We start from the raw sequence: 25,247 nt of genomic DNA, 5'->3' as shown, positions 1-25,247 counted from the left end.
AGAAAATCAGTCCTGCTAATATGAACAGATCTACAGCTTTCCAGCACAAAGGACTGTCCTCTTCCCTGGATCTCATAAGCAGACCTTGATCATCATTGAGGCCTTTCAAAATCCTAAACAGTTGTGAATATCTTTAACTAGAAAAATCCCCACCTAGTTAAGAGGGGAAAAAAAAAAAAAAAAAAGGCAAACTAGACATTTCAAGACCTATTAATTTTAATGACTGGAAAAGTTAATGATGTAAAACCAGCACTTAAGACTTTTAAAAGGAGAGAAACCCACTACTTCCTACTAAACACAAGCATAGAGCAATAATTAGGCACAACATTAACATGTCCTCCATAAATAAACTACCAATAAGTACTAAAAATATCTCCTCCTGATAGACTCACCAAGCTTTATATTTACATTTGCAGTACCATTTATTGAGACAAATGAGGGTTTGGACCTCTGTTCACTTTTATCATGAAAGGATAAGTTCTCTTTTCTTGGTGGTATAGCCTTAATTATACAGCTATCACACACAGACAACACCTGAAACCATGGATAATCTGGAATTTGGATGATTAGGAAGCTAGAGAACCCTCTTTGAAGTGCATATTTGGGTCAAACCTTTTGAGCAAAGGCTTTAAATCCTGCTGAATTGATTCCTGCCAATTATAGAAACGTGACTGCTCTCTTTCAAGACTGGTCTTCTCAGCTGGACTTCAGCAGCTCAAGAGGGAAAAGCCCAAGAAAGATATTAACAGTGAAGAGGAGAAAGCTGAAGGCCAGATTACCCACAGTGACCTCCTATTTGCATGTCTTAGATACCGAAGTGCTGCTTAAATAGATCTGGGGAAGAACTGACAGTTTGCAATTAAATAGTATTCACATATTCCTGTCTCGTCCCTCTCCTTCCTTGAACTGATGAACCACAATTCAATTTCTAAGATCTTCAACTGGAAGACCTTAGAAAATATTTGAAGAACTCTTCAGTAGCTCCCCTGCCTTAAAGCCTTTGTTCTGGATGAGCTGTGGTTTCTGACTCAACACGGGCAAGTACTGAAAGCTACCTGTGTGCTCTGTGCTTCTGGTCACACATGCCAGGGGCAGCAGGCTGCCACACCAGCATGCTCTTTAAATCCTGTGATCCACAAGAAGTATCTGTAATTGTTTATGGGAATGTTTGGCACCAAAGATTAAACCCTGCTGCTGTAGGTTAATCATGTAATCTGACGAGCAGACTATTCACCAATAAACCAGCAAAGTCTGCTTTTTAATGCAGACACAACTGCTGTTTTCTAGGCTTTTCTCATCTTTAATTCATGGTAAATGAATGAAAATAAGTCTGTAAAAAGTAATATGAACAGGATCAGCTTGCTTTAGGTGATTTGATTTTCAAATATTCAAAGAAAGAGAAGTCAAGTTCTTGTGATAAGTAGAAACCAAGTAATCCAGTATTACTGTGCTTTGAGAGTTTGAAGAGAACTACATTAACATTACTAGGACTTGGAAATAAGCTCTAGAAATTGATTTATCTTGGCAGTAATCAGGATGACTGGCTACCTTCTTTAGCTGATCTACTCAAATAAACACAAGATCATATGGACACATAAGGAAACCAGAACACAGGGGCACAGATGGAATGTTAGTATTTAACTCTGCTGATGCTCATACCTGGAGATAGTTATAGGCAAAATTCACCATGAAGATTTTTTTTTTATATATGGTTTTATTACTTTTGTGAACCAATGTAGATACTCATTGCAATAATGTGTCCTAATTTCTTAGGGATCAAGGTAGGTTTATCTATTATGAGCTCTCTTCTTTGCATATAATAATAAGAAACATAATTCAGTAAATGTACCTACACAAGCAAATCTTTATTCATACATCTAGTACAAAGCTTTATGATAGCCCAGAGAAAATTCATTAGCTAGGTCATTACAAAATTACTTCATATTTCTCCTATTCATCAACTTTTCCAACCTCATGCACCTTATTTTGAACTTCACTTAATATTTCTGCACTGCCCTTATAATGCAAAAACACAGTGGAAACTCCCACCCTGGAGGATCATTAGCAAGAAGTGTATAGTATGTATTCACATTTTGATAATTTCTTGAACACTCTCCTCTCGTGACCTGCAAGGTCACAGAGTTAGCTTTCACATCTTTAGAGTGAAGGGTCTGTTAAGATCTGAACAGCTTGGCTTGCCTGTTAATCAGGTTAACAGGTTTTACTCCTCAGTTATTGGATCAGCCTTTGACCTCGTTGGACCACTGCTTACACATCCATAATTCAACAAATAGTCTTAACTGAGTGGCTAGGGAGTGGATCAGAGCTTTCTACAAGAAGATGTGTCTCTAAATGATCTAGCAAATCAAAAAGGCAAATAAGAATGCAGCACAGTGTCTGTTGATAAATCCAGGACACCACTGCAGAAGCATCTGTTGGCCAGTCATTTACAGCAAGTAGCTCTTGAGATATTATATTCTTGCCCTCATTATTTCTCTGAATAATAAACTTTCATTTCTTAAATGCAGGAAAACTCCAGAGGTTTTCTGAAATGAGATTTCAGGGTAAAATGTAATCAGTTTTAAATATTGTTTTAAACCTTTGGTTAACATGGATAATTTCTTTGATTTATAGCAGAAGAAACATAATTTCCCATAAAATCAAATAAATCATATTTTTTTCTGTTGAAATATTTGTTTGGATGGACATTTTACATCATGTCTTGGTATTAATTAATCATTATTGCAATTTCTTAGAAATTACAGAAATTACTGACATTGTTTTATCTTTTTTAACACATTAAAACATTGTAAAAAGCATTAATGCATTGCCTTATTAATTTCACAGCAACTTGCTGGTAGGTTGTTATCCTGAGTTTTTTCTTGAGACATAGTTTTTGTGGCTGTCCCATTCCTGGAAGTGTTCACAAGGCCAGGGTGGAGGGGGCTTTCAGCAACCTGCTGAAAACCCCTGCTCACAGAAGGGGCTTTGATCTTTAAGATGAAGACCTTTAAGAACCCTTCCACCTGAACCATTTTATCATTCTGTAAAATGATTAGATTTGACCAGAAACCCAAGAACTATGAGGGAAGGAGGAACATGGGACAGAAGTTAAGTCTCAGCTGAAACTCTCTGCCTTTGATCTTACTGATTCAGCAATCCAGGATGTCAGAGGAGATTGGAGAAGTTTAAGTAGGCCAGATATGCCTTTACAACATTATAGTCCAAGGTAAATGATGAGTTTCCTGACTCCCTCCACTTCTGATGTGACTCTTTTCTATGGGCACATCCTGAGAGAAGCTAGTATCCAGAAGGGTACCACAGAAAAGCCAGAACTTTGGTGCCAAAACTGCTGTGGAGGCCTTTCCCCCTTTTTCCACCATTGCCAGTAATTTTATTTCTGATGTTGTGGTGGTGGGGGAATGGCAGCTGAAACAAGTGCAGTTACTTTTTTTTACAGAAATGCATGTAGGATTGCTCTTAAAGTACTGGTGTTGTCTTCATGGGTTTTTTTCATGCTACTGTCTCCATGCAACTGAAAGCATTAGGACTGACACACAAAATGCCAGGAAACCATTGGAGGTTAGTTTGAACATTTGCAAAATGGCTCTTTCAAAACTTAAGGGCTCCTGTCTAGCTAGTTCTCCATAAATGTTCCTACTTAATATTACATTCATGCTGTACATTTTTTCACACAAGCTTGGATATTTTTTGCATCACACAGCTGGATACAAGAAGTTAGCATTCAGCCCAGCTGCAGAATGACACGTGAGAAATATTCTCCAACACATTGAGTAAATGATTGATACTGGCAGGTGTCCAAGACTCCATGCAGAAGTTGTATCAAATTAGAATTATGATTAGTATTCTGATTGAGATTTATTACCTTTATTCTACTTTATTAATTATTGTTTCTAAATCATTTCCTTCAGGACATAATAATTAGCATATGTTCACAGAAGCACATAAAAGTAACCAAAGGAAATAGTATAAAAATCAGTTGATGGCTCGGTTCATTTCAGAGGTACTTAACAACCCATGAATAGTGTTGCAAAACATCTGGTGAAGATGCCATACAGCTCAGTTGGCTCAGTATTAATTAGCACCATTAGAAGGGAGGTTTCTCACAGGTACCCACTCACCTCTTCACAGAATTTCAGGTCAACCGATTTGCCGTCACTGCGAACACAATCGAGCATCCGCGTTTTGATGCCACTGCCACAGACAGCCTTCTCGCTGAGCTGACATGTGCTCCAGTCTGAAAAGGAGGAATTCATTAGCATTGCAGACTTTCAGATAGAATTCATAATGATCCAGTCTCCCACCTAGTTCTGATGGCCTAAAATAACCCTCACAAGCAACTTTTACACATGCGACGGCTCACGGAACCCAGCTGCTACACATTTTTGGAAATGGTGACCTTACTGCAAATAGGCAGTGTCACAGTACCTTCCTGAAAAGTTCCTATTTGGTTTTGTCTGTATGGATTTTGAGTAAATCACAAAATGATACGAGAAATACTTTTCTTGGAGTTGCATTTTGCACTGGGAGCATGCACATTTCACACGTGAATTCTCAATTTAATATTTTATCTGAATCAAACAGCCTGAATGAGTTTTCAGTACAAGTTCCACAGCTGCCTCTGGGTAAGAACAGAAAGCAGAAAAATCCATCCTGTAAGGTGAATTGAAATGAACTGTAAGATGTGGTCCCAGGCTGCCACTAGAGCACAATAACACAAATACCTGTCACATTGTAGTCATAGTGGTAGCAGTTCTTGTTCAAAGTGCAGGCTTCTGCCTCGGTGGCAGCAGGACAAGGCTTTCCATCATCTGGTTGTCTTAGGCATTCAGCTGACCTTTCACGGACACTACTTCCATTGCATGGCTTGAAAGTAAGATTGGAAGCAGCTTAAATATTTTGGCACCCTGATACCTCTGTATGCAGCATTACAACAACCTTTTAAATAATCCCTTCACAAAACACAAGAGTAAAATAACAGGTTCATGCTAATGTATAAGAGAAACCCCTCTCTTCTTCCTTTAACCTGGTAACACCACTCTATTTTCCTAACTAGTGCATATTTCAGTATTAGTAGTTTGGAACTATTTCACTCATAAACAGGATATTGAGATGCTCACTTTCCAAATGCTATAATGTAGTGCACCAAAGCCTCTCAGAGGTCCTGAAATACTTCTGGGTTTTGTTTTGGATTTTTTTGACATTTCTTTTTGAAATTGCCTTCAAGAATGGAGCAGAGAGAAGACACAAAATTACTTTTCTATGCTCAGTCTTGATCTGCAGACTTTGTCACTCGTATCAGGATAATGACATTTTCAGTTCAGTGTCTGTGCTGCTATGCAGAGGCTCAGAGCTAGGCTCAAAGACAGACTCACAAGCCACTGCCAAAGCTATTCCACCACACAGAAGGCACCCCACACTGGGAAGAGTGACCACTGGGCACATTTTAGTCTGTGTTTTGGAGGAATTTAGCTTAATGGAAAATACTGTCACACTTTATTTGCAGCCAACAAAAAGAACAAAAACCCTAAAGATGACACTATGTATAGATACTTACAGGTGTAATCAGTTCAGTACCTTTCCAAAGCACATCATACATGCACTTTTAAAATATCCTCCCAAAACTTTAAATGTGACACTTCAGTATGCTTCTTACCAAAGAACACTGAGACCATGATCCCCACTCAGACATGACACAGTCCTCAGGACATGGCAGTGTGCATTTTCTAGCACCAAGTGGCATCTCTTCAGGATCACACAGATAGTCTTCTACTGTGTCAGAAGGACCATCCACAGTGTTCAGCATGCACCTGGAAAAAAAGAACTGCACATAAACTTCATTTGCCATAGATTTTGTATGGTATGTGTTCAACAGTATTCTGAGGCATTTTAACATTTTGTCAGCACATAAATGAAATAAATATTTTTCTGTGAATATCCAAGAAAAGCTGAAGAGCCAGAAACAATCCTTGTTTTCACAGATGACAGCAATATAAAGGAATTCACATAATTTAGACAGTGACTATCAGTGATTTGCTGAGAGCCGCTGGGCAGGTGATTTGTTTGACATTAGCTTACCTCTGAACCAGAATAATGCAAGTATGTACTATGCTTTAGACATATTCTGTGCATACTTCAGCTAACTTTAAATCCAGAACTATTAAAACCTAAATTTTATATTCTTAGTATTAATCCTTAATTTACACAGATGCCTTTTAATTACCAACAGATTAAATTAGGAATCAAGGTCTATATCCATAACAAGTGCACTCACTGAATCAGTTCTGATTTATATCAGCCAGGGTCCAGGTCTGGACTCAACACTAGGCATTACATACACATTAAATATATACACCATAAATAAATTTGGCATACACCAAATTAAATACAGCCAAAACTGAAAGTGAAGTTTCTTTAAAGTGAAGGAAGAGGAATGTTTTTTACCTGACTTTCCTTGTTTGAACACCTTCTCCACAATTCTCTTTTAAGTCCACGTTGGTCACCTTGCAGACACTCCAGGGCTCAGTAACCCATATGTACTGGCTGCAGTCACTGTGGCAGGGGACTACCTCATACACCTGGAATTCACATAAGGCATCAGTTTTGGTGCACACAGGTAAGATAAACATGCAAAAGTGATCACACAGAAAAAGCATTAATGCTCTTTTTGGGAAGAATGAAAAATATGAACTTGACAATTTTAGACATTATAGCAATAATACAAATTGAAAGCTTGCTAGAAAACTACTGAAATAACAAAAAGACAGAAGCTGTTGAAGGATGGATTCTCTGTTTTTCTCTGTCCTAAGCCCATGCTGTGCCATTTCCACCAAAAATATGAACACAACTAACATAAAGTCTGTAACTAGGCTAACTCATGAGTACAACTTTTTAAGAAATGCTGTTAAAACTCTGCTAGCATTTTAGCTCTATCCTTCACATCTCTTCTCCATGATTCCATCCCACTATAATTATATCATTATCCCAGTTGTTAGCTGGCCTCTTATATAGCAATTTCTAGTGTTCCATATACTGACTCAAATATACATTGCAAAAAAAGGGACAGACAGCACATGTTGAACAAGAAGTACATGCTGAGCTTAAATCTCTATTTTATAAACACTTACCTGTGCCTGAAGAAAGTATTTTCATGAACCCAAAAGAAGAAAAAAAAAAAAAAAAGCAGAGAGATAAAGTTAGAATTATTAGAGTGAAGCATAGGTATTTAAACAGCATAAATTTAGATTTTATTATAGACAATATTCTGTTATTTCTGCAAATCAAAAGACATTATTTTTTTCTGTTGGATCTCCTTTGCTGTTATAAGGTAATTTGCAAAATGTTTGCCCTTGGAAGTAAATAAATTTTATAAATCACAACTGGTGGGAAGAAACTGTATAGTACCTAGTTTCTTTCTTGGTTAGATAGTTGAACTGTTTCTTCTTTTTGCCTATAATGAGCATCAAACCTTTACACAGTAGGGAATCCAGTCTCTCTCAGATATGAGAAAATCCTCGGTGTTTTTGGAGGACACTGGACTTCTCTATGATCTGAAATTCTTCTGACAGCATTAAGTTCAATAGATTCAAAGAAATAAATGGAACTGTCAATTCTCATCCTTCCAAAGTTCCTAAGTCCTTCATGGAATATCTTAATTATGCATAAATTACTTAAAGCCCATTGCCTTGAAATTATAGCAGCTCATTTGACATATCATTCTAGGTATCAAGTCAGCACAACTAAAATTGCTGGACAACCTAAGACTTGTCTTAAACAAGCTCATGATTTCTTCTCAGCAACCCTTTTTGGGTAGAAAAATAGGGCTAATGGTTTGAGGGTTAGACTGCAACAAAATCCCACAGAAAATATAATGCCTTGAACACCAAATGTGTAGAGTCTGACACCCTATCACTGTGCAGCTGGTCAGCCCATGCACGAGACCACCAGCATAGTCAGCATACTTGGGCCTTCTCTGAACTACATAAATAATAAAAGGCATCAAAGTGTATTGTGAAAATGCATGTTAAGGAAGGTACTAAACTCCATTGAAAACTTGTTCTTTAGAATTCTTCTCCAGAATTTCCAAAATGAGAATAGGAAAGCCTTAATTCAGGGAAATGTCTGACCCTGATTAGCATAAGGAGAAATACATCAACCCCACACACTCAACAGCATTTGCAGTAACATAAAATTTGGCTGTCCTGACAGAAAGCCAGAGGAGGACTTTATATTGCATTGCACATGAGTGGTGTTCTCCTGACCTTACTGGCATTTCTGTAGCTATGACTGCAGGCCACAGCAGTTATTGGTACAAGAATTGCATACCTATCCTGCTCCTGATAAGGGGGAAAATAAAGCTTATAATCAGTGAAAATATGGATGTCCTTAATTTCTCTAACAGATTAGTTCCTTCATTTGAAATCATCTGATGGCTATTGACATCATTTTATATCAAACCTGACTCTGTTGTTACTGTAGTTATGATGTCTTTTAGCCTATTGAAGTGAGTACTGAGCAAGTTTTATTCAGCTGGAGTGCGGTTTGGGAGCCACCCTGGCATGCACGACCCAGGAGAGACACTGAGTGACACATCCAACTTTCACAGTGCTCAGTCCTTCCTCAAATCACAGGCAAACATGTCAGCCCTGAGAGACACTGAATGACTTCTTAACAAGGTTTAAGCATTTTATTTCAGTGCTTCCCTAGCCTTACTATTAGAAAGTTTTCCCAAGGCTTAGCCCAAATCTTCTTGCAGCAGTGTAAGCCCACTGCTTTTTATCCTATCCATGATGGCCATGGAAAATGGATTATTTCCTCCTTCTTTGCAACAGCCCTTTATGTATGTACTAGCAGACTGCCAGCATTTTCCCTCCCATCTCCCATTCCCTGGGCTAGACAACATGTTGTCCTCTTAACCCAGGTTCATAATTCCTAGATGGCATCTTACAGCATAGTTTTTCTGTAAATCATAGTGCACATACTTGTGGGCACCAAAGATCCAGCCTTATAACCATGAGTCATATGCATGCAAATAAACATGTTACATATATAAGTAATAAATATGTAACTAAAACACATTATATTGAATGATGACTCTGAAAAGTCATCTCTTTTCCAGCTGAATGGTGGATCATATTTAGTTTAAATAACTAATTCAAAATTGGAATATCTGTGTCTTTCTCTGCATGTTTCTGAATTGAAAGGGAATGTATTTTAAAATTAAAAATACAGCCTCTATATTCTTCAACATCCTTGTATTATCCGTGGAACGTCCTTCTCATGAAAGTACTGTATTTCAATTTCTTTTTACAATAATTATACTATGAATCAACTATTATTTGTCAAACTCCATGTAACCGCAAATCAAATGAGCCAAAGGACCGGCAGAGGGCAATAGTGTTGCACAAAAGTGGTGAACAGACCTCCAGCAAAATCACCTTTGATGCAGAAAAATACAAGCCTATTATGTACTACATGAATATTAAAGAACGAAAAAGACTTTTGTATAGACTATAATTTCCTCCTATTGAAGCATGTTCCTCCTAATTTAAAGCATGTTTACATGCTGACCCAAATCCAGCAACCCTCATTCTAGTTCGTATTTTGTTAAAGTAGATCACAAACTTAGTTTATTAGCTGCGGCTTAACACTTATGATTTTCTAAATTAGAGCTAATTACATCCCCTAAAGTAGAAAATTAGATCAACAAGCCATTTCATTTTGTTCTAGCAAAATGTCAATAGGATAATATTAAGTACATGCATTTTTACTCAAACATAAATCAAGAGCACTTTTTTTTTTCAAATCTTTGAATATTTACAGAAAAGACCATGTGGTTGTTTAATATGCCTCTGCAGACTAAATTAAATTCAACACTAATATGAATATAAATGAACTTTGAAGAGCATAAGTTAATTTACAAGGAATGTTTTTCCTTTCTATAACTCTCTAAGGGAAGAAACTTCAGGGGTTTAACTTGGGCTAGCACTAAACTTGGTCCCAAAGACTAAATGCTTATTAGTCATCCAAGCATTCCAGCATTCCCAGGGTGCTATTGGATCACATTTTATGGTTTCACTTGAAGAGGATCCAAACTGTATGGCAGACTGTTCCATACTGCAATATCAAGCGCAGTTTCTGGGAGACTTCAGAAGTGCATTTGTGACTGGAACTGCACTGCCAGGGCAAGCAAACCCAAGAAGGTCAAGCTCCAGCTTGAGAAGTACCCACTGAGGGACAGAGGGATGATACTGTGTGACTGAGAGTTTTGTTTTCTGTCCTAAGGTGGTCCCTCTGAGTGAAGAATTTCTTCCTAATATATAATATAAAGGTACTCTCTGTTTGAAGCCATTCCCCCTTGTCACCGGGGGAACTACATGTCTCTGTACAAAGTTTCTCTCCATCTTTCTTGGAGAGTCCCTTCAGGTAAGAGATCTTTAGAAACACAGTCTTCAAAATATGCATGTAAGCATGTTTTATTGTCTCCAATCTGCAGTTCACAAAATATGCAAAATTCTTGCAGATGAGGAAGTAACTAAGACAGATCCTTTACTGCCTTAGGAACTCTAAACCAACACATACTCCTTCTACCTCCATCTGCTCCTTATGTTATACCATTTTTCTACAGCAAAAAGTACAGATAAAAGGGTTATCTGAGGTATGGAAAAAGCTATATCAATAATGTAAATACAAACCAAATTACCTGATTGACGTGATCTAGCTTTGGACAGGGTCTTCCACCATTGTAGGGTTTTTCACGAAGCCATTTAGACCGTACCTTTACCCCACTCCCACAGGATTTACTACAGCGAGACCAGTTGGACCACTCACTGAGCTTGCAGTCTGAGGGACATGGAATAATACAGGCTTCCTCAATATACCCTGTATGAATGGAAAAGAAAGCGAAATCTCTTCAGCATGTCAGTTTGCGACTTCTCCCTGAAGCCCTCGTCTGCTTCATTTAGATTCTCCAAGTTTGACTTGACAGGACTGTGTGAATAGAGAGATTTCTTCATCATTAGGGATAAATTAAATTCTGCAGAAAACTGACACATATAGCTGGAGACTGTGTTAGAGTAGCAGCTGAGCATCCTCACTGCTCATCATCCCATCTGATTAGGATTCACACTCTCCAGATTTCAGCATTCAAACTTTCTGACAGCTACAGTGTAATTGACACTAACCATCTCTTGGCGGCATCATTCTTACTCTGTATAAATGATATGTAATTTTTTTTATGGAAAAAAGGTTTGATTAAAGGATACACTACAACTGTATCAAGTAATTCAATTGCAGTTACACATCAAAAATCCAACTGAGAAGAAATGCAACTGGCCAGCCTGGAGCAAGGGAACTTAACACCTTGTGACCTTTGTAAGGCTAGAAAGAGAGAGTAGCCTGCCACATTAATGATCTGCCGATTAACAACCATCTGCCCCCAGTAGCACACTGAATAATTGCGCTGAATGGAAAAGCAGATGTTTGTTTTGGATAAGTCATTGGTCCAGAGAGGTTGGAAGGGGGTATGACATGGTCTGCAGGGAGTAACATGAGCCCTCAATTCTGTGGATAAGTGAAAATGTCTTCTTTCAAAAGCAACATATGCCATAGCTCTACAATATGTGTAATTTATTCCAATATTTAAGGGAGAAGCTATAATAAATCAAATAAAAAGCTGGCCTTTACTGCATGTTTACTAGAACTATATTCTGAACTCTCTTCTCCCCCTACCTGTGTCAGATCTGCAAAGTATTTACCATTAGCAAATGTTCACTTTGCAGATTAAAATCTTGGTAAATTTAAAATTGTATTAAAATACTTCATTAAAATATTTAATGAAAACAGTTACAAAATTGGCACATACTTGGCTAAGATAATCCTCAAAAGATTGTCATAGTTTGCTAAGCTTCAAATGTTTCAATTGTTTGTCAGTGTGCTGTTATAGGGAAATATATAGAATACAGAATATACAGAATTTTTTTTTAATTCAAAAAGTATCAGTCTTTTCATCAGAGCTGAATTGTTTTTAACCTATGCTTCTAAGTAAAGTTGTTCTGTCTCTTCTAAAAGCAAAAATAACAATCAATCTCAAGGTTTTTAAAGAATCAAAACACTTAGATTTCAATTCTATATACCTATTTCTAGTTAATTACTTGTCTTAGATATAGTTAATTTTAGACATAAAGAAAATATTTTTTTTAAAAAACATACAGTAGCTTTTAGAGTATTTTGTGGTCAAATTCAGGTGATGGTTTTATTCTGTGTGCCTTTACTTTGTTTAGAAGTGTTAAATATTTAAATAAATATACAGAGCATGTCCTGGACATGAACACTGCAAAACTACTGCTCACCAAATGTATCTTCCTTAAAATGACTAGAATATTATTGAATTAGAAGCATATTTGTTGAGCATCTGTTGCTATTTGAGTGACCATTTCAGTGAAAGTATATGAAAGGGATGCTGTGTTGGAGAAAATACATTTTTGGGGATCAAATAGGGATGATGCATGTCAGAGGTGCTGACAGAGATTGCTCTGCAGCAGTAGATGCAAAATTGATTACATTTCACCTTACCTGACATCTCTGAGTCCTAGAAATCTGATGCACCCTATCTCAGAGCTCCATTCTATACTGAAGTTTGATTGTATAAAAGCCAAAGTCTGTACCTTTACCAGAAATGAGCTTTCAACAAGTCCTCTCAGGTGCTATAGAAAACCATGTACTCACACAATCAGGAAGCTAATGAATGAAAATGGAAAAAAATCCAAAACAAATTAAAATAAACAATTCCCTCCAAACAGTAAATTCTTACTGATATTTATTGTCTGATAAAACTAAGTGAAGGTTTCATTGCTCTATGAAATTTCTTGCAATTCTGAAATGCTGCTTTCACTTTCAACATAACTTCTAAACACTGTTTTTCTGGAGAAACCATTCTACTACAAAAGAGTTATGCCATTTACCATTTGTTAAATTTGTATCTCTGGTAATTAAGGTCTGAGAAACCAAAATTCAAGTTGTTTTAAACATATTGTGCATCCTTAAGTAGGTAACTAGAATTAGTACAGGCTGCTTCAGGAAGACTTCATTTTAAGGACTTCCATGGAACTCTGAGCTTAATAACTCATAATAGCTCTGTCTTAATAACTCTCAAAGGGATCTTCCCAGTCCTTGCCAAGATCTTCTCCAGGATACCATGGTATTTTGGGATTTCAATAACACTTTGCAGCCTACCAAAAGGAGCCTGTGTGGAACACACTAAACTAAAGTAACTGGAAAATTAGAAATTGTTTTGTTTCATTTCCCTTCAATTCATCCAAACCAGGGCAAACAGTTTAACAACATATTTAGAATCTTGCAGACAGAAGTTGTACCAAATACATTATACTGTATGCAATTTCCAGGTAACATTTTAATTACCCTGAGCTATATTCCAAGTGATTCCATAAATTATCAAATTAAACTATATTACTAGAGCAACCTTTACACAATCCATGAAATATCTACATTGAAGTCAGCCACTAGAACTGCCTTACCATTGAATGCAAAAAAAGCAAAACAGCATCCTGTTACAGATACAGCCTTAGCAAGAGTTACAGCATGGAAAACTGCAAACTGATGATATGTTAATGCATTTTGTAGAGGATGCAGTGGTCCAGATGACACTACCCACACACTCTATAAGGAAAAAATACTGAACTGCAATCTTATAGTGGGTCCTTAATCCTGCAAGCTTCAGGGAATATCTTCTGTTCACCATACAGCTCATTCCTGTGCCATCTCCATGATATCCAGCCTATGATGCTCTCCTCTCCAAAAGAACAAGAATGGAGTCAAGCAATGAAAGCACCAAAAAGGAGCTCTAACAAGGCAGGAGGGCTTGGAGATTCTGGAAGTGTGGAGCATTTTTGGAGAGCAGAGAGAAAAACACTTATTCTTTTGTAAGATTCAAGACAAGCATTAAAAAACTCCTCATCATACAAAGAACATTGTTAAGAGTCTCCACAAAGGAATTTCACAGCTTCTCCAAACAGACGGAAAAAAATTAAGTGAAGAACACTAAGAATAGATTATATAATATAAAAATGTTCCTCACCCAAAGGGTAGTTGGGCACTGGAATAGGCTCCCCAGGAAAGTGGTCACAGCACAGAGCCTGACAGAGTTCAAGAAATGTTTGGACAATGCTCTCAGGCACATAGTCACACAGGTGTGACTCTTGGGGTGTCTTGTGCAGGGCCAGCAGTTGAACTCTGTGATCCTTGTGGGTCCCTTTCAGCTCAGGATATTCTATAATTCTATCAAGTTACTTTTCATGGCAGAGTCAATTCAAAACAACAGAGGAAATGCAAAACAAAAGGACTAAGGAGGAATAGAGGAAAGAGTAAGAAAAGACAGTGAGAGGGAAGAGGAAATAAATGGCTCAGAACATACAGTCAAGAGAATTGTAAGGAGGCACTGCATGGGGATAGAAATCAAAGAAAGAGAAGAAATATGTCTATTTCCTGCCAAAAGTAATACCTTGGTGAAGCACAAACAGAGCAAAAATACTCTGATGAGCTTACACTGGTATCCTCTGGCCAGAGAGTGAAACGTAACGAAGAATGTTCTCACAAATCAAAAAGAGGACAAAGGGAAGAAATACAAACACTGTGCTCTCTGATTTGCATTCCATATGCAATTAGTATGCAGGATGAAAATGACCTTGTTATATCTGACATCAAAAAGGTTTTGGCATACCCAACCCTTGGCATATATTTCCTCTCATGGGCCTCAGTATTTTGCTCAATAGACTATTTAACATTTAGCTATGCTACCGGACTCCCTTAGAACTGAGGCAGAAGCACACTTCAAATTGCTTACAGATAGCACTTCAGTCAAGAAAGAAGAGTGAATTAAAAAATAAATTACTTGTTGCAAATTACTTGTTCCACTCCACTGACTACCTATCAAATAGCACTTTTGAGGAACAGCTTCTCTGGACTTGTCATCACCTCAGATGCCTTTCTTCATGTATGAAGTCAGCATATATTTAAGGTGATTAAGGATGATCTCTATAAGTTCATAGCAATCCTCCCTCAAATCCAAGAAAGTAGATATTCAGGAACTTTGAAAAGTTTACAGTTGGTTGTTGTTTTTTTTTACATTTCAGATGTTTGTACCTTTTAAACTCTGTTCACATTGTAAAAATTTTAGCAAGTGAGAAGAGAGAATGTTGTTATATAGAAAAATATTGAAATGTAGAAACAAGAAATACTACATGCAAATGAGACTGGTGATGTAGATACATAGTTTCTGACATGAAAAGGCTGTGAAGGAGCCAATTTTAAATTTTTAGCATTGTTTTCAGTTTGATCAAATCACCCTGGAAAAGGTGCTGCTTGTGTTAGACAAACCTTGTGTCTAACCAGTCTAAACCTTGTGTGTGTGTGTTAATACAGAACCTTATTGCAGAAACAAGCCTCTGGTGTGTGGGTAAGCGTCTCTGTGGTGGAATATCACCCAATTATATCACACATCAGGTTATTATAATTGCACCAGAAGTCATACCAGAGCTTTGAGGTTCAAAGAACAAGCAAGAAATTATTAAGGTAAAGTACAATAGATGCAGAGAGAAGGAAAGAATGAGAGCAGTGAAATGTCAATGAGGAAGAGCTGAGAAGGTGAGGGAGGGACAGTGAAATAGAAAACCAATACTTTAAGAGCTGAAGTTATGCTCTCTGGACATGATCAGTTCACTTTTGGCCTGCTGTTTCTCATCCTGACTGAAGTGTTTCACTGCATGCTTCCTGCATCACTTCCTTCTTATATCATCTGGGGGATGCTGGGGAGATGTGGTGTACTGTGGTACAGGGTATGGACCTGTGTGGTCCAGAGAAGTGTTGGGAAAAGCTGCCTGTACCTAAGGGCCTGTGTCTGTTCCCAGGGCAGTAGTTTCTCAATTATTTCAGCTCCTGTAAGGCTGTGAAATGGAAGTTGTCTGTTATGAGTGAGAACATGGCTATTCTATCATTAAAGATTACTGAACCACAATTTAACAAATGGCTTTGAACCACTAGAAGTATGAACTGAGCTCATTAGTAAAAGAGAAAAGTTTACTGTCCCATAGCTAATTGGCTATAAAATCTGGACTCCTAGAGCAAAGTCATTAACAAATGTGATGGATAATTTATAAGGGAGGACTTTAATGGACTTCACGCTTTCTCTAATGACAAAGCAGGATAAGTAGGTGGAGATAAGACTTTTCCCACAAACTGCATGTGCAATGTGTAGGAACAGGCTGACTACTCCAGTTGAAGGGTGCAAACATAAACATCTCACAAAATGTTTACATTAACTCTTTTGTCCCTAGGACTGACAGAATTATGCTCCTACCTTCATATACTAAATGTCATGCTGTGTTTCAAAGGAAAAAAACCTGCAATGTCAAAATGGTTTATGTTGTTCTCATAGATTTTTGTTTTTCCAGGAAATATAAAGTTCATGGATCTCATCTTCCAGAATAAAGAAATATACAAGTATTTGTATTTCATTTTTATCAAAAGATACATATTTCTAGAGACTATTCATGTTTCTGCTGAGCCATGGAAAGATAGATTGAACAACATAGGATTTTTTTTCTCTTTTTTCTCAGGATTACCCTTCAGAGCCTCAAAAACTGAGAGCAATTGTTCATGCTTAACTATCTTCTGTATCAATAATTCTTTCTCTGGTGAACTAACTACAGCTCTTTGGATTGATGGATGATTGCTTTAAAACTGATGTCCTGTTGACAATGTGAAGGCACCAGAATTCAGAGGCCTAAGGTAGGACTTCTGGTGCACGGCAACAGATAACATACTGCTAGAGAACACAGGACAAATATATATAGATTTTTTAAAAGGTGAGAAAATATATGGGCTATAAAACAGTAAAGTGTCTTAATAACAATGTGAGAACCTAGGCTTACTACCATACTAGATTAGAATTTCCTATGGGAAATGTATTTACTTTTGAATAAACATTTAACAGAAAGTTTCAATTAAATTTTAACACAGATTTTTTCTTTTTTTCTGGATAAATTTGCATTGCTTCAGGTTAGACTATTGAGAGTGAAAAAAACACATTTAAAAATCTTAATAAAAGTGGATAAAGCAAGCTGTGACAGACATCTTGGACTATGCAGACTCTCTTATATATCATACAAGATTTTATTTTATTGCACATATAAGCAATTAAATACAAAATTCCTCCATTCACATTGATACTCCTAGCAGCTGTTGCAAAAGTATTCACTGATACACAGATATTCCTCTCTAATCCTCCACATAAGCCTTGTAGCCACAGAGGGCTTTGTAGAGTCAGCACAAATCGATGCATCTCATTTAATTAATGCTGAAGGGGGAAATAATCTCACACTAATAAGGCATCAGACAAACTATCCTGGCTGCTTGACTGTGCCTAAGGTCTTAACAGTAAACGGACATGAATTAAGAAGAGTAATACGACCTATATAAAAATGCTGCATCTGTCTGCCATGCTACTCTGCCTTCAGTAGGCACACACAGACACAACCAGCTTATGTGGGTCATGATTCATAACTGATAAATGATGGAGAAAAACTAAATACTGAAGAGCAAATGGTCTAGTTCATAAGCATGGCAGTGGCTTGCTTTTGATTTTTTTGTCATGAAAATTCCAAGGTACAATTTAAAGGAACAATGAAGAGAATCTCAATTTTTTTCACAAATGCACAGAAACAGATTGTTGGCAGACACATGTCATTATCCACAGAGCTCTTGTGCAATGCTCATGACAGGGATAAAGCTATGAAAAACAACTGCAGATTTTCTAATGGAAAAAAACCTCACACATGACTAACAAAATAAGTATATATTTTTATATTCTCCATTAAAATGATCTATATAGTATTGAAAAGCAGGAAGCAGAGAAAGGGCAATTTATGTGTCTTCCACTAAGGGAAAGAGGTAAACAACAGCTCAGTTACCACTTTCAGTTGATGTTACCACATCTGCTGACACCTGGAAGCTCCTGCCCACACTCTGAAGAACTGGAATGGATGAAGAAAACCCAAAAACAGTGGCAGAATATTTCAAATGGCCACTGAACAGCATAATCTTTCTTGCCCATAAATTTAACTCAAATGTGAAAAAAAATGTTTTGAAAGCAAAAGCCAAAATGCTTGCCATATATAACACAGATAAAAAATAAAGTAATGAAAGAACAAACCATCTTGTCTCTCTGCAGCTGAAACTTAGGTCTACTTTCAACTGTTTGTTTGGGATTTTTTTTGAAGCACCTGTTAAACAACAGAAAGCTAACGACACTCTGCAGAAGGATTTCTGCCCTCTTCCTCCCAGAGTTCTACCCTAGCAGTAACAATAGAGTTATTTAACTGTATTTTGCTTTTCCTTTTCTTTTACAGACACTCCTGTCTTTTTGAGAAACTTGTGTGCATTTGGGACTTCATAACTCCACCCAAAATTCCAAATATTATCACAAGAATCCTTGGATGGGTATACTTAATTTAAGGTGGTCCTTGTGTCACATCTGTCCTTTATAAAGTCCTTGGTGTTTGTGAAACAGTCTGTTAGTCAACTCTCCTTAAATCTTTCGAACATAAGATGTGTCAAGCAGGAAAAAAGAGCCCTGAAGTATTTATTCTTCTGCTTCTATTTACCTTTTCTTTTCTGAATAAATCAACTGAATTGTGATGATAAGCAAGAAACATTTTGCAAAACAAACAGCTTATGAATTTTTTGGCACAGCAGAGCAGGTTTGTCTTCTCATTCCTTCCACTCAAAACAAGATGACTTGCAACAGTGACCTGTTCATGGCCTTGTAAATTTACATGGCAATTTTTACACAAAACTTCTGAAAGTCTCACAATTTGAGTTTCTTGTGTCATTTGAATATATCACAAAACATATCTCGTGATGTATTAATAACATCAGTGTGGGTGCAGTCTGTCCCTCTTGTCAGATTTAGAGGTTGTTGTCACAGCTGAAGAAGTTAAATTATGTCCACTTCCAATTTCAAAATTTCATAGTATCAGAAGAAAAAAAAAGTTCAAGTTGGATACCAGAAAAGAAATATCTTCTCTTAAATGTTGGTCTTGTTTTTTCTCATAGTGCAAGCTAATTTGCCAAATCACATCCTATAAAAACTGCAATTACATATTACTTGGAAAAGAAATAAGAGACACACAGGAATGAAGAGTAAAACAAATAACATAGCAGAAAAATCTGATGACACTTTGGATCAGTTCTAAAATTAGTGAAAAATCCATTATAAAATTAGTGAAAAATCATTGCTGCAGAGAAATAAATGCCTCTATTAAACTTTACAAAAATAACACAAGCAGGCTTCAATTATGTGTCCTGTCAAGTTCTGCTTGAAAAGCCAAATGCAGATTGATGGGAAACTACAAGGAACTTTTATTTTCTAGCAGGTGGGGTGCTATTACAATACTACAGAATTTCCTTGTTGATTTGGTATAATATAGCTTTTATGTTTGAGAAAAGAAAGGAAAAAGAGAAGAGAAGAGAAGAGAAGAGAAGAGAAGAGAAGAGAAGAGAAGAGAAGAGAAGAGAAGAGAAGAGAAGAGAAGAGAAGAGAAGAGAAGAGAAGAGAAGAGAAGAGAAGAGAAGAGAAGAGAAGAGAAGAGAAGAGAAGAGAAGAGAAGAGAAGAGAAGAGAAGAGAAGAGAAGAGAAGAGAGAGAAGAGAGAAGAGAAGAGAAAGAAGAGACCAACCAAAAAAAACCAAAACCCCAAAAAACAAACAAAAAAGCCAAACCAAAACAAAAAAACTCACACTGAAACTTAGAGAAGATGCCAAACTGTCACACAGCAAGGGCATGAGAATAACAAGAAAAACATCATAAATAAATACTGGGATGATAAAAAGTAAGCTTTGACTGGCAAAGCAGCAGTTTGTACACATTGAGAAAAATAAAACAAATCATCACAATGCAATCCATGATTAAAAAGCAGCTATTCAGAAAAGTCAGTAAACATATACTGAAATTAGATTGAAAAATCTATATAATTTGCTCTAGCTGCCTTGTATTTGCAAAAGTATGCTAAACCTGGAGAAATGCTGAAGGCAGACAATAAATTAGGTAAGCTTTTCTAAGCCTATCCTATGTGTATGTACAATATCTCTCAATAACAGAGGATCTACTGGAAAGGAAACTATAAATTTATTGATGTATTCATTAGCATCAATTTAAACCTTTATCATCAAAGTCATGTTGGATACTTCATTCCCCGTATATATGAAATTCCTGTCAAGCAATTTTAGGGAAGTAGAGGGAATACAGGATTAGTTCAATATGAATTCCAAGCTCCCTCTGCTCACACATTACACCATGGACCAACCTAATGTGTACTCTCCCTCTCAGATGGAACTGATGAGAAAACAAAGACAGGAGGGGTGTGAGGTGGGGGGTGATGTAGTGGAATATCAAAGAATCAGACACCATAGTGAAATTATCTAGAAATAAAGAATTCAAAAGAAAACATCACCTAAAAACAAAGGGCTCAGGCTTCCGAACATGCAATAAATACAGTAATGACAAGAAGACACTTCCAGTTTACAAAGTTAAAAGAGACTTCAAGTCTCACATGAGAAAAAAGAGATGGAACTTGAGAAAGAAAGAGCACAACAAGCCAATGCTATAGTGTGTTTCTGAAATTATGCCACTGAGTGCTTATAGCATGTAAACAGTAGCCCTGGATATAGCAGGAATAACAGTAATACATAGTTAGCAGCTTTTCCACTGGATTATTATTTGTCGTGGTCACTGTGAATGTAGGCCACATTCACTGATAAAATCTATTGGATCAGAAGTTACTAACATGAAGACAGAGTTATGTCAGGGTAATCAGTGATGCTTTAGAATATACTTTTTTAATATTTTTTTTATTCCTCTTCAATTTCTTTGATTCTTGCAATGGAATTGCACCTCAAAATGCACTGCCAGGGCTTGAAAGCAGCTACATCCATACTTGTTCTACACAAAAAGTTGTTCCTAGCAGCAGCATGTTACCTACTGCGTACAACACCAAGACACACTTGGACAAACAGGTTCTTTACTTTTTTTTTCTGACACAAAAGCTGGCAGTGCCCATTCTTCAAGTCATTGAAAACTGACTGGCAGTGGGCCATCACTTCCCCTAGTTTCCTGCATACTGAAGTGCTTTTATAGTTTTCCACTTTTCAAAGGTCACTCTCAAGCTAATGCTGAAAAATCATGAATTTCTAACATGGTATATGCTAACACCTTGACTCGATACATTGAATTTCTAGTTTATCGTATCTCTAAACTGGAATTAATAGTGCAAATTAAAATCAACTTATTTAATTCAATTCCTTTGATTAGCTATTTTAAATACATCCATGTAAATAAATGAAATTTGTGTTATCTTAATTTAATTTCAGAGAGCAGAAAGCATATGTGAATTAAACTTAGATTGACCTTTTAATGGCACCAACATCCAGCCTTTCATACCGATTGCTCACATACAAGTTTGCACTGCAAGCAGGATAAAAACAAACAGAAAAACTCCACCAATGTCAATTAGCACATTTCTGGCTCACTGAAAACCAGAAACCGCCAGTTTTGATCCTAATGCTACAGACACATCCCCTTTAGGAAGAAACACTGTTCCTTCCTGGAGCAATGCATATAAAGTCATATATAAATGCAATATAAAGTCTTTAACCATCCTAGATAGTTTTTCACATGACAGATTTACACAGAGAAAAAGTGCTGGGTGCTGTTGAACTCAGGTCAGTGCATGCCTGTTAGGTAAGGTGCTGAAGAGCAAATGGTAGAGATAAGGCTGTTTAAGGAATTTAAAGCTATCTAAAGAGCCTGTGGAAATAATTTCAGCCTTTCCAAAATAGTCCTGTGCTTGTTTATTTCTTGTGAATTTGCCTCTTCTAAATGGCTTTATTCTCAAATTTTTAGGTACAGTTATCAGGAAAAAAAACCAAGATTTTAATTTTTTCAATTAAAATACCTAGTTATTAGCTTACCATGGTTTTACTTAATTTTACTGTTTTAAAAGTCAGCAAAATTGTGACTTTGTGGTTTAAAGGTATCTTGGGACAAAAGGCAGCTTAAACAATAAATATTAATCTGCTAATTCTACTTGTACATGTATTATGTTAAATTGAAATAAAGCACATAAGTAAACAGATGAAAGAAAATAGGTTTGTAAATACCATGACTGTTGCATCGTGATGTTTCCACAAGTCGATTGTTTTGGTCATAGCATGCCATGGCCTGGTAACGATAGCCTTGTCCACATTCCTTAATGTCTCCTTGTACCTTCATTCCCAGCAATACTTCCATCTTACCCTCTGGTAAAATACAGTCTGACCAATTTCCCACAGGTTGAGCACTGTACTTGTCACACGGGCAAAACTGATTCTCAATCAGAGGATACAACTGAGAATTTCTGCATTTGTCCTTTTTCTTGCTTTTTCCTAGAAAGAAGAAATAGTTATTAGCAAATTTTTTATCTGTTTTCAGCTCATCTCCCAAAAAATTTCATTTAGGTTTCTGCAACACAGGCTTGCAAGCTATATACATATGCCTATTACCTGTTACATTAATCTTTATTCACAGGTTATTGACTTGAATTTCTAAAGTAGTGGATACCTACAATTTGCACAAAGGCAACTACTTTTTTAAGAAGAAGATATAATTTATATTTAATTTGGATTAAAATGTTTCAGGGGTAAAGTTTGAAAAAGTTAGCAATTAAACAAATACACTCTTTTTCTCCTATTTCATCAGCAGTGTGCAGTTCAGTAACAATATTTCTGTCTAGATCAAGCTTTTTCTAGTTGAAGGAAGAAGTCAAGAAGGAAGTGACATGCATCTTTGCTACACTAGTACCTTCTTTCAAAATGCCAAAATTCTTTAATCACCTGTTATCATTTCTTCATAATTACCATTCTTCCCCTCTAATAGAATAAGCTCTTTCTCTTTGGAGTTTGCTTACATTTGGTTCTGGTCTTGTTTACTTTCCTGAACTGGAGCTTAGCCATCCACTCAATTTTCACTTTCCATTAAATGTATTTAAATCTTCTCTTTGGTAAAGGTTGCTTAGTTTTCCTTTCCCTACCAGGCTGTTCATATAAATTAATGTTGTGGTCTTTGCAAAAGTAGCTGTTGTTACTAAGTAGTATCTAAGTAGTTGTTACTTATATATTACTGTAAATTAATATTCTGTAGCATTTTACTTGCTATTCAAAACCAGGAACTGGACATAACTGCAGCACCTTAGTTCTTCTATTTGCTACTTCTATTTGCCTTCATTTATAATAGAAAATGTCTATCTGGAGAAAAGTTTGTTATTCTTTTGACAACACAACTTCTTACTAAATGTATGCTTCTCCTCTGGAAGTATTCACCAGGAATAATTATGAATTTATTACAAGTAAAGCATTATGAATTAGTCTGGGTAACACACTGCCACAGAGAATACACCACAGCACATATCACAGAGCTGGCAAGTTTGAAGGGGTAACTTTAAATGAGGACAGGAAGTATTACAAAGTGTTAATAATGTGGTAGGAGAATATGTACTTCCTTGCTCTGTTTTTAAAATAAGAAAAAATACTTTTAGTCAGTTTTGTTCATTTTTTTCCCCTGTGGAAACAAACCTGACATAAAGCTCACTGGAATTATTAGACAGTCACAGTGAGGCTTCTTGAAGATCATGAATTATTCATTGTCCACTGGTCTGATTTACAGGGGGATGGAGATGGGGATAGGGTTTGGATCTTATCACACTTTGTTAGCCTGCTAATGGGCACCCCCCTTAGCTAGCTTTCCTCCACCACAGACAATACAGACTAATTGGCAAAGAGTGCTGTGACAGAGGCCAAGCCTTACTCTTGAGGTTTCAATTATAATTTAGAAGCAGGCCATATGGTTTTTTTCACTTTATGCAGAAGAAAAATAATTTTAAAAAAACCCCAAAAACAAACAAACAAACAACAAATTAAAAACAAGTTGAAAAAAAAAAAGTCTCAATGTGGAACAGTGTCCATTATGTAGAACTAGGACAAGTCTGTGGCAAGGGTTTATTTGGCTAAGTAAAACCTAAAGAGTCTTCTTTGGACAGAAAATGAGAGAATTATTACTTGTCTCAAGAAATAAGGCAAAAAATTAAGCAGTGTATTGCCTCATGTTGTCTGTAGTGCTGGATGTAGATAATGAAGAATGGTGAAAGAAAGAACTGGGAGAGCAAACATTCAGCCAGAGAAAGGCCTGGCTTAATCATAAATCTGACGTTCAAGACTGCAGCTAAGTTCAAAAGATGTAAGTTAAAGTTTAAGGATGAAAATGGTGACCTATAGCAAAATGCTGAAAAACTCTCAGCTACCATAATAATTCTAAATGGACCAAAAACATCATGAGAGAAGGAAATCCGCTTTAGCCAAGACCAGGTAGGGGAAGAGGAAGGCAAAGTGGGTTAACATCTGATCCTCTTAAGGGGAGATGATTGTTTACTTATCTGTCAAAAAAAACCCACAAAGAAAACAAACAAAAAATTCCATCAGAAAAAAACTACTATGTGCACTATATTAAAAAAAAAAATAAATTATTCTTCTGTGTTCTCCCATCTTCTCTCCAGTCACTTACCCATATCAAGAGTCTCTTGACATATGGCACAAGTTTCTACTCCTGGATGATGTTCCACCAGCAGTATATAGAGCATGACACTAGACCTGCTTTCTGACACTTTGACAAACGCTTGTCATAAGGGAACCTCTGAACTCCTCAGGTTTTAAACAAAACATTATCAATAATTAATAAAAGAAGCATTATTTTGCTTGTTACTCTTACCAACAAGAGTGCGTTTTCTTGTCCTGACTCCTCCACAGTCCCCATTACAGGGAGAAAATTTGGACCAGTTCGTAAACTGACAGTCATCTTGGCAGGGAATCTGGCACATCTGTGTTAAGGGTGGCAGTGGACCAGAGTATTTAAGGCACTCACTGATGTCAGCTTGTCCTCCATCTTGTCTGCGACAAGTAATTGCTGGAAGCAAAAAGAGATGGAGTTTGATTTTTTTTTTTATTTTTTTTTTGTTTTTATGAATGTCTCTATTCAATTAAGTCTACAATATTCTATCAGAAAATCACACTGAAAGCCCAGAATACCTATACAACTTAATATTTGCCCCCAGTTTTACCCTGAATGAA

General features: G+C 36.6%; 1 protein-coding gene across 7 annotated transcripts in view; it reads right to left on the bottom strand.

Moving 5' to 3' along the window:
• Positions 1–25,247, bottom strand: part of THSD7A (thrombospondin type 1 domain containing 7A) — a 266,504-nt gene that overhangs the window by 19,588 nt on the left and 221,669 nt on the right. For all 7 annotated transcript variants that reach the window (XM_086855894.1, XM_086855865.1, XM_086855880.1 and 4 more), the window contains 7 exons: positions 24,889–25,083; positions 22,251–22,514; positions 10,724–10,902; positions 6,466–6,599; positions 5,678–5,831; positions 4,746–4,887; positions 4,143–4,258 (listed from right to left, as the gene is read on the bottom strand). In XM_086855894.1, coding sequence (XP_086712020.1) covers positions 4,143–4,258; positions 4,746–4,887; positions 5,678–5,831; positions 6,466–6,599; positions 10,724–10,902; positions 22,251–22,514; positions 24,889–25,083 — 1,184 coding nt within the window. The remainder of the gene's footprint in view (positions 1–4,142; positions 4,259–4,745; positions 4,888–5,677; positions 5,832–6,465; positions 6,600–10,723; positions 10,903–22,250; positions 22,515–24,888; positions 25,084–25,247) is intronic.

The sequence above is a fragment of the Cyanistes caeruleus genome, chromosome 1 (assembly GCF_971803275.1).
Source record: "Cyanistes caeruleus chromosome 1, bCyaCae1.hap1.1, whole genome shotgun sequence".
Classification (NCBI taxonomy): Eukaryota; Metazoa; Chordata; class Aves; order Passeriformes; family Paridae; genus Cyanistes; species Cyanistes caeruleus.
This window is presented reverse-complemented; position numbering and strand designations above follow the sequence as displayed.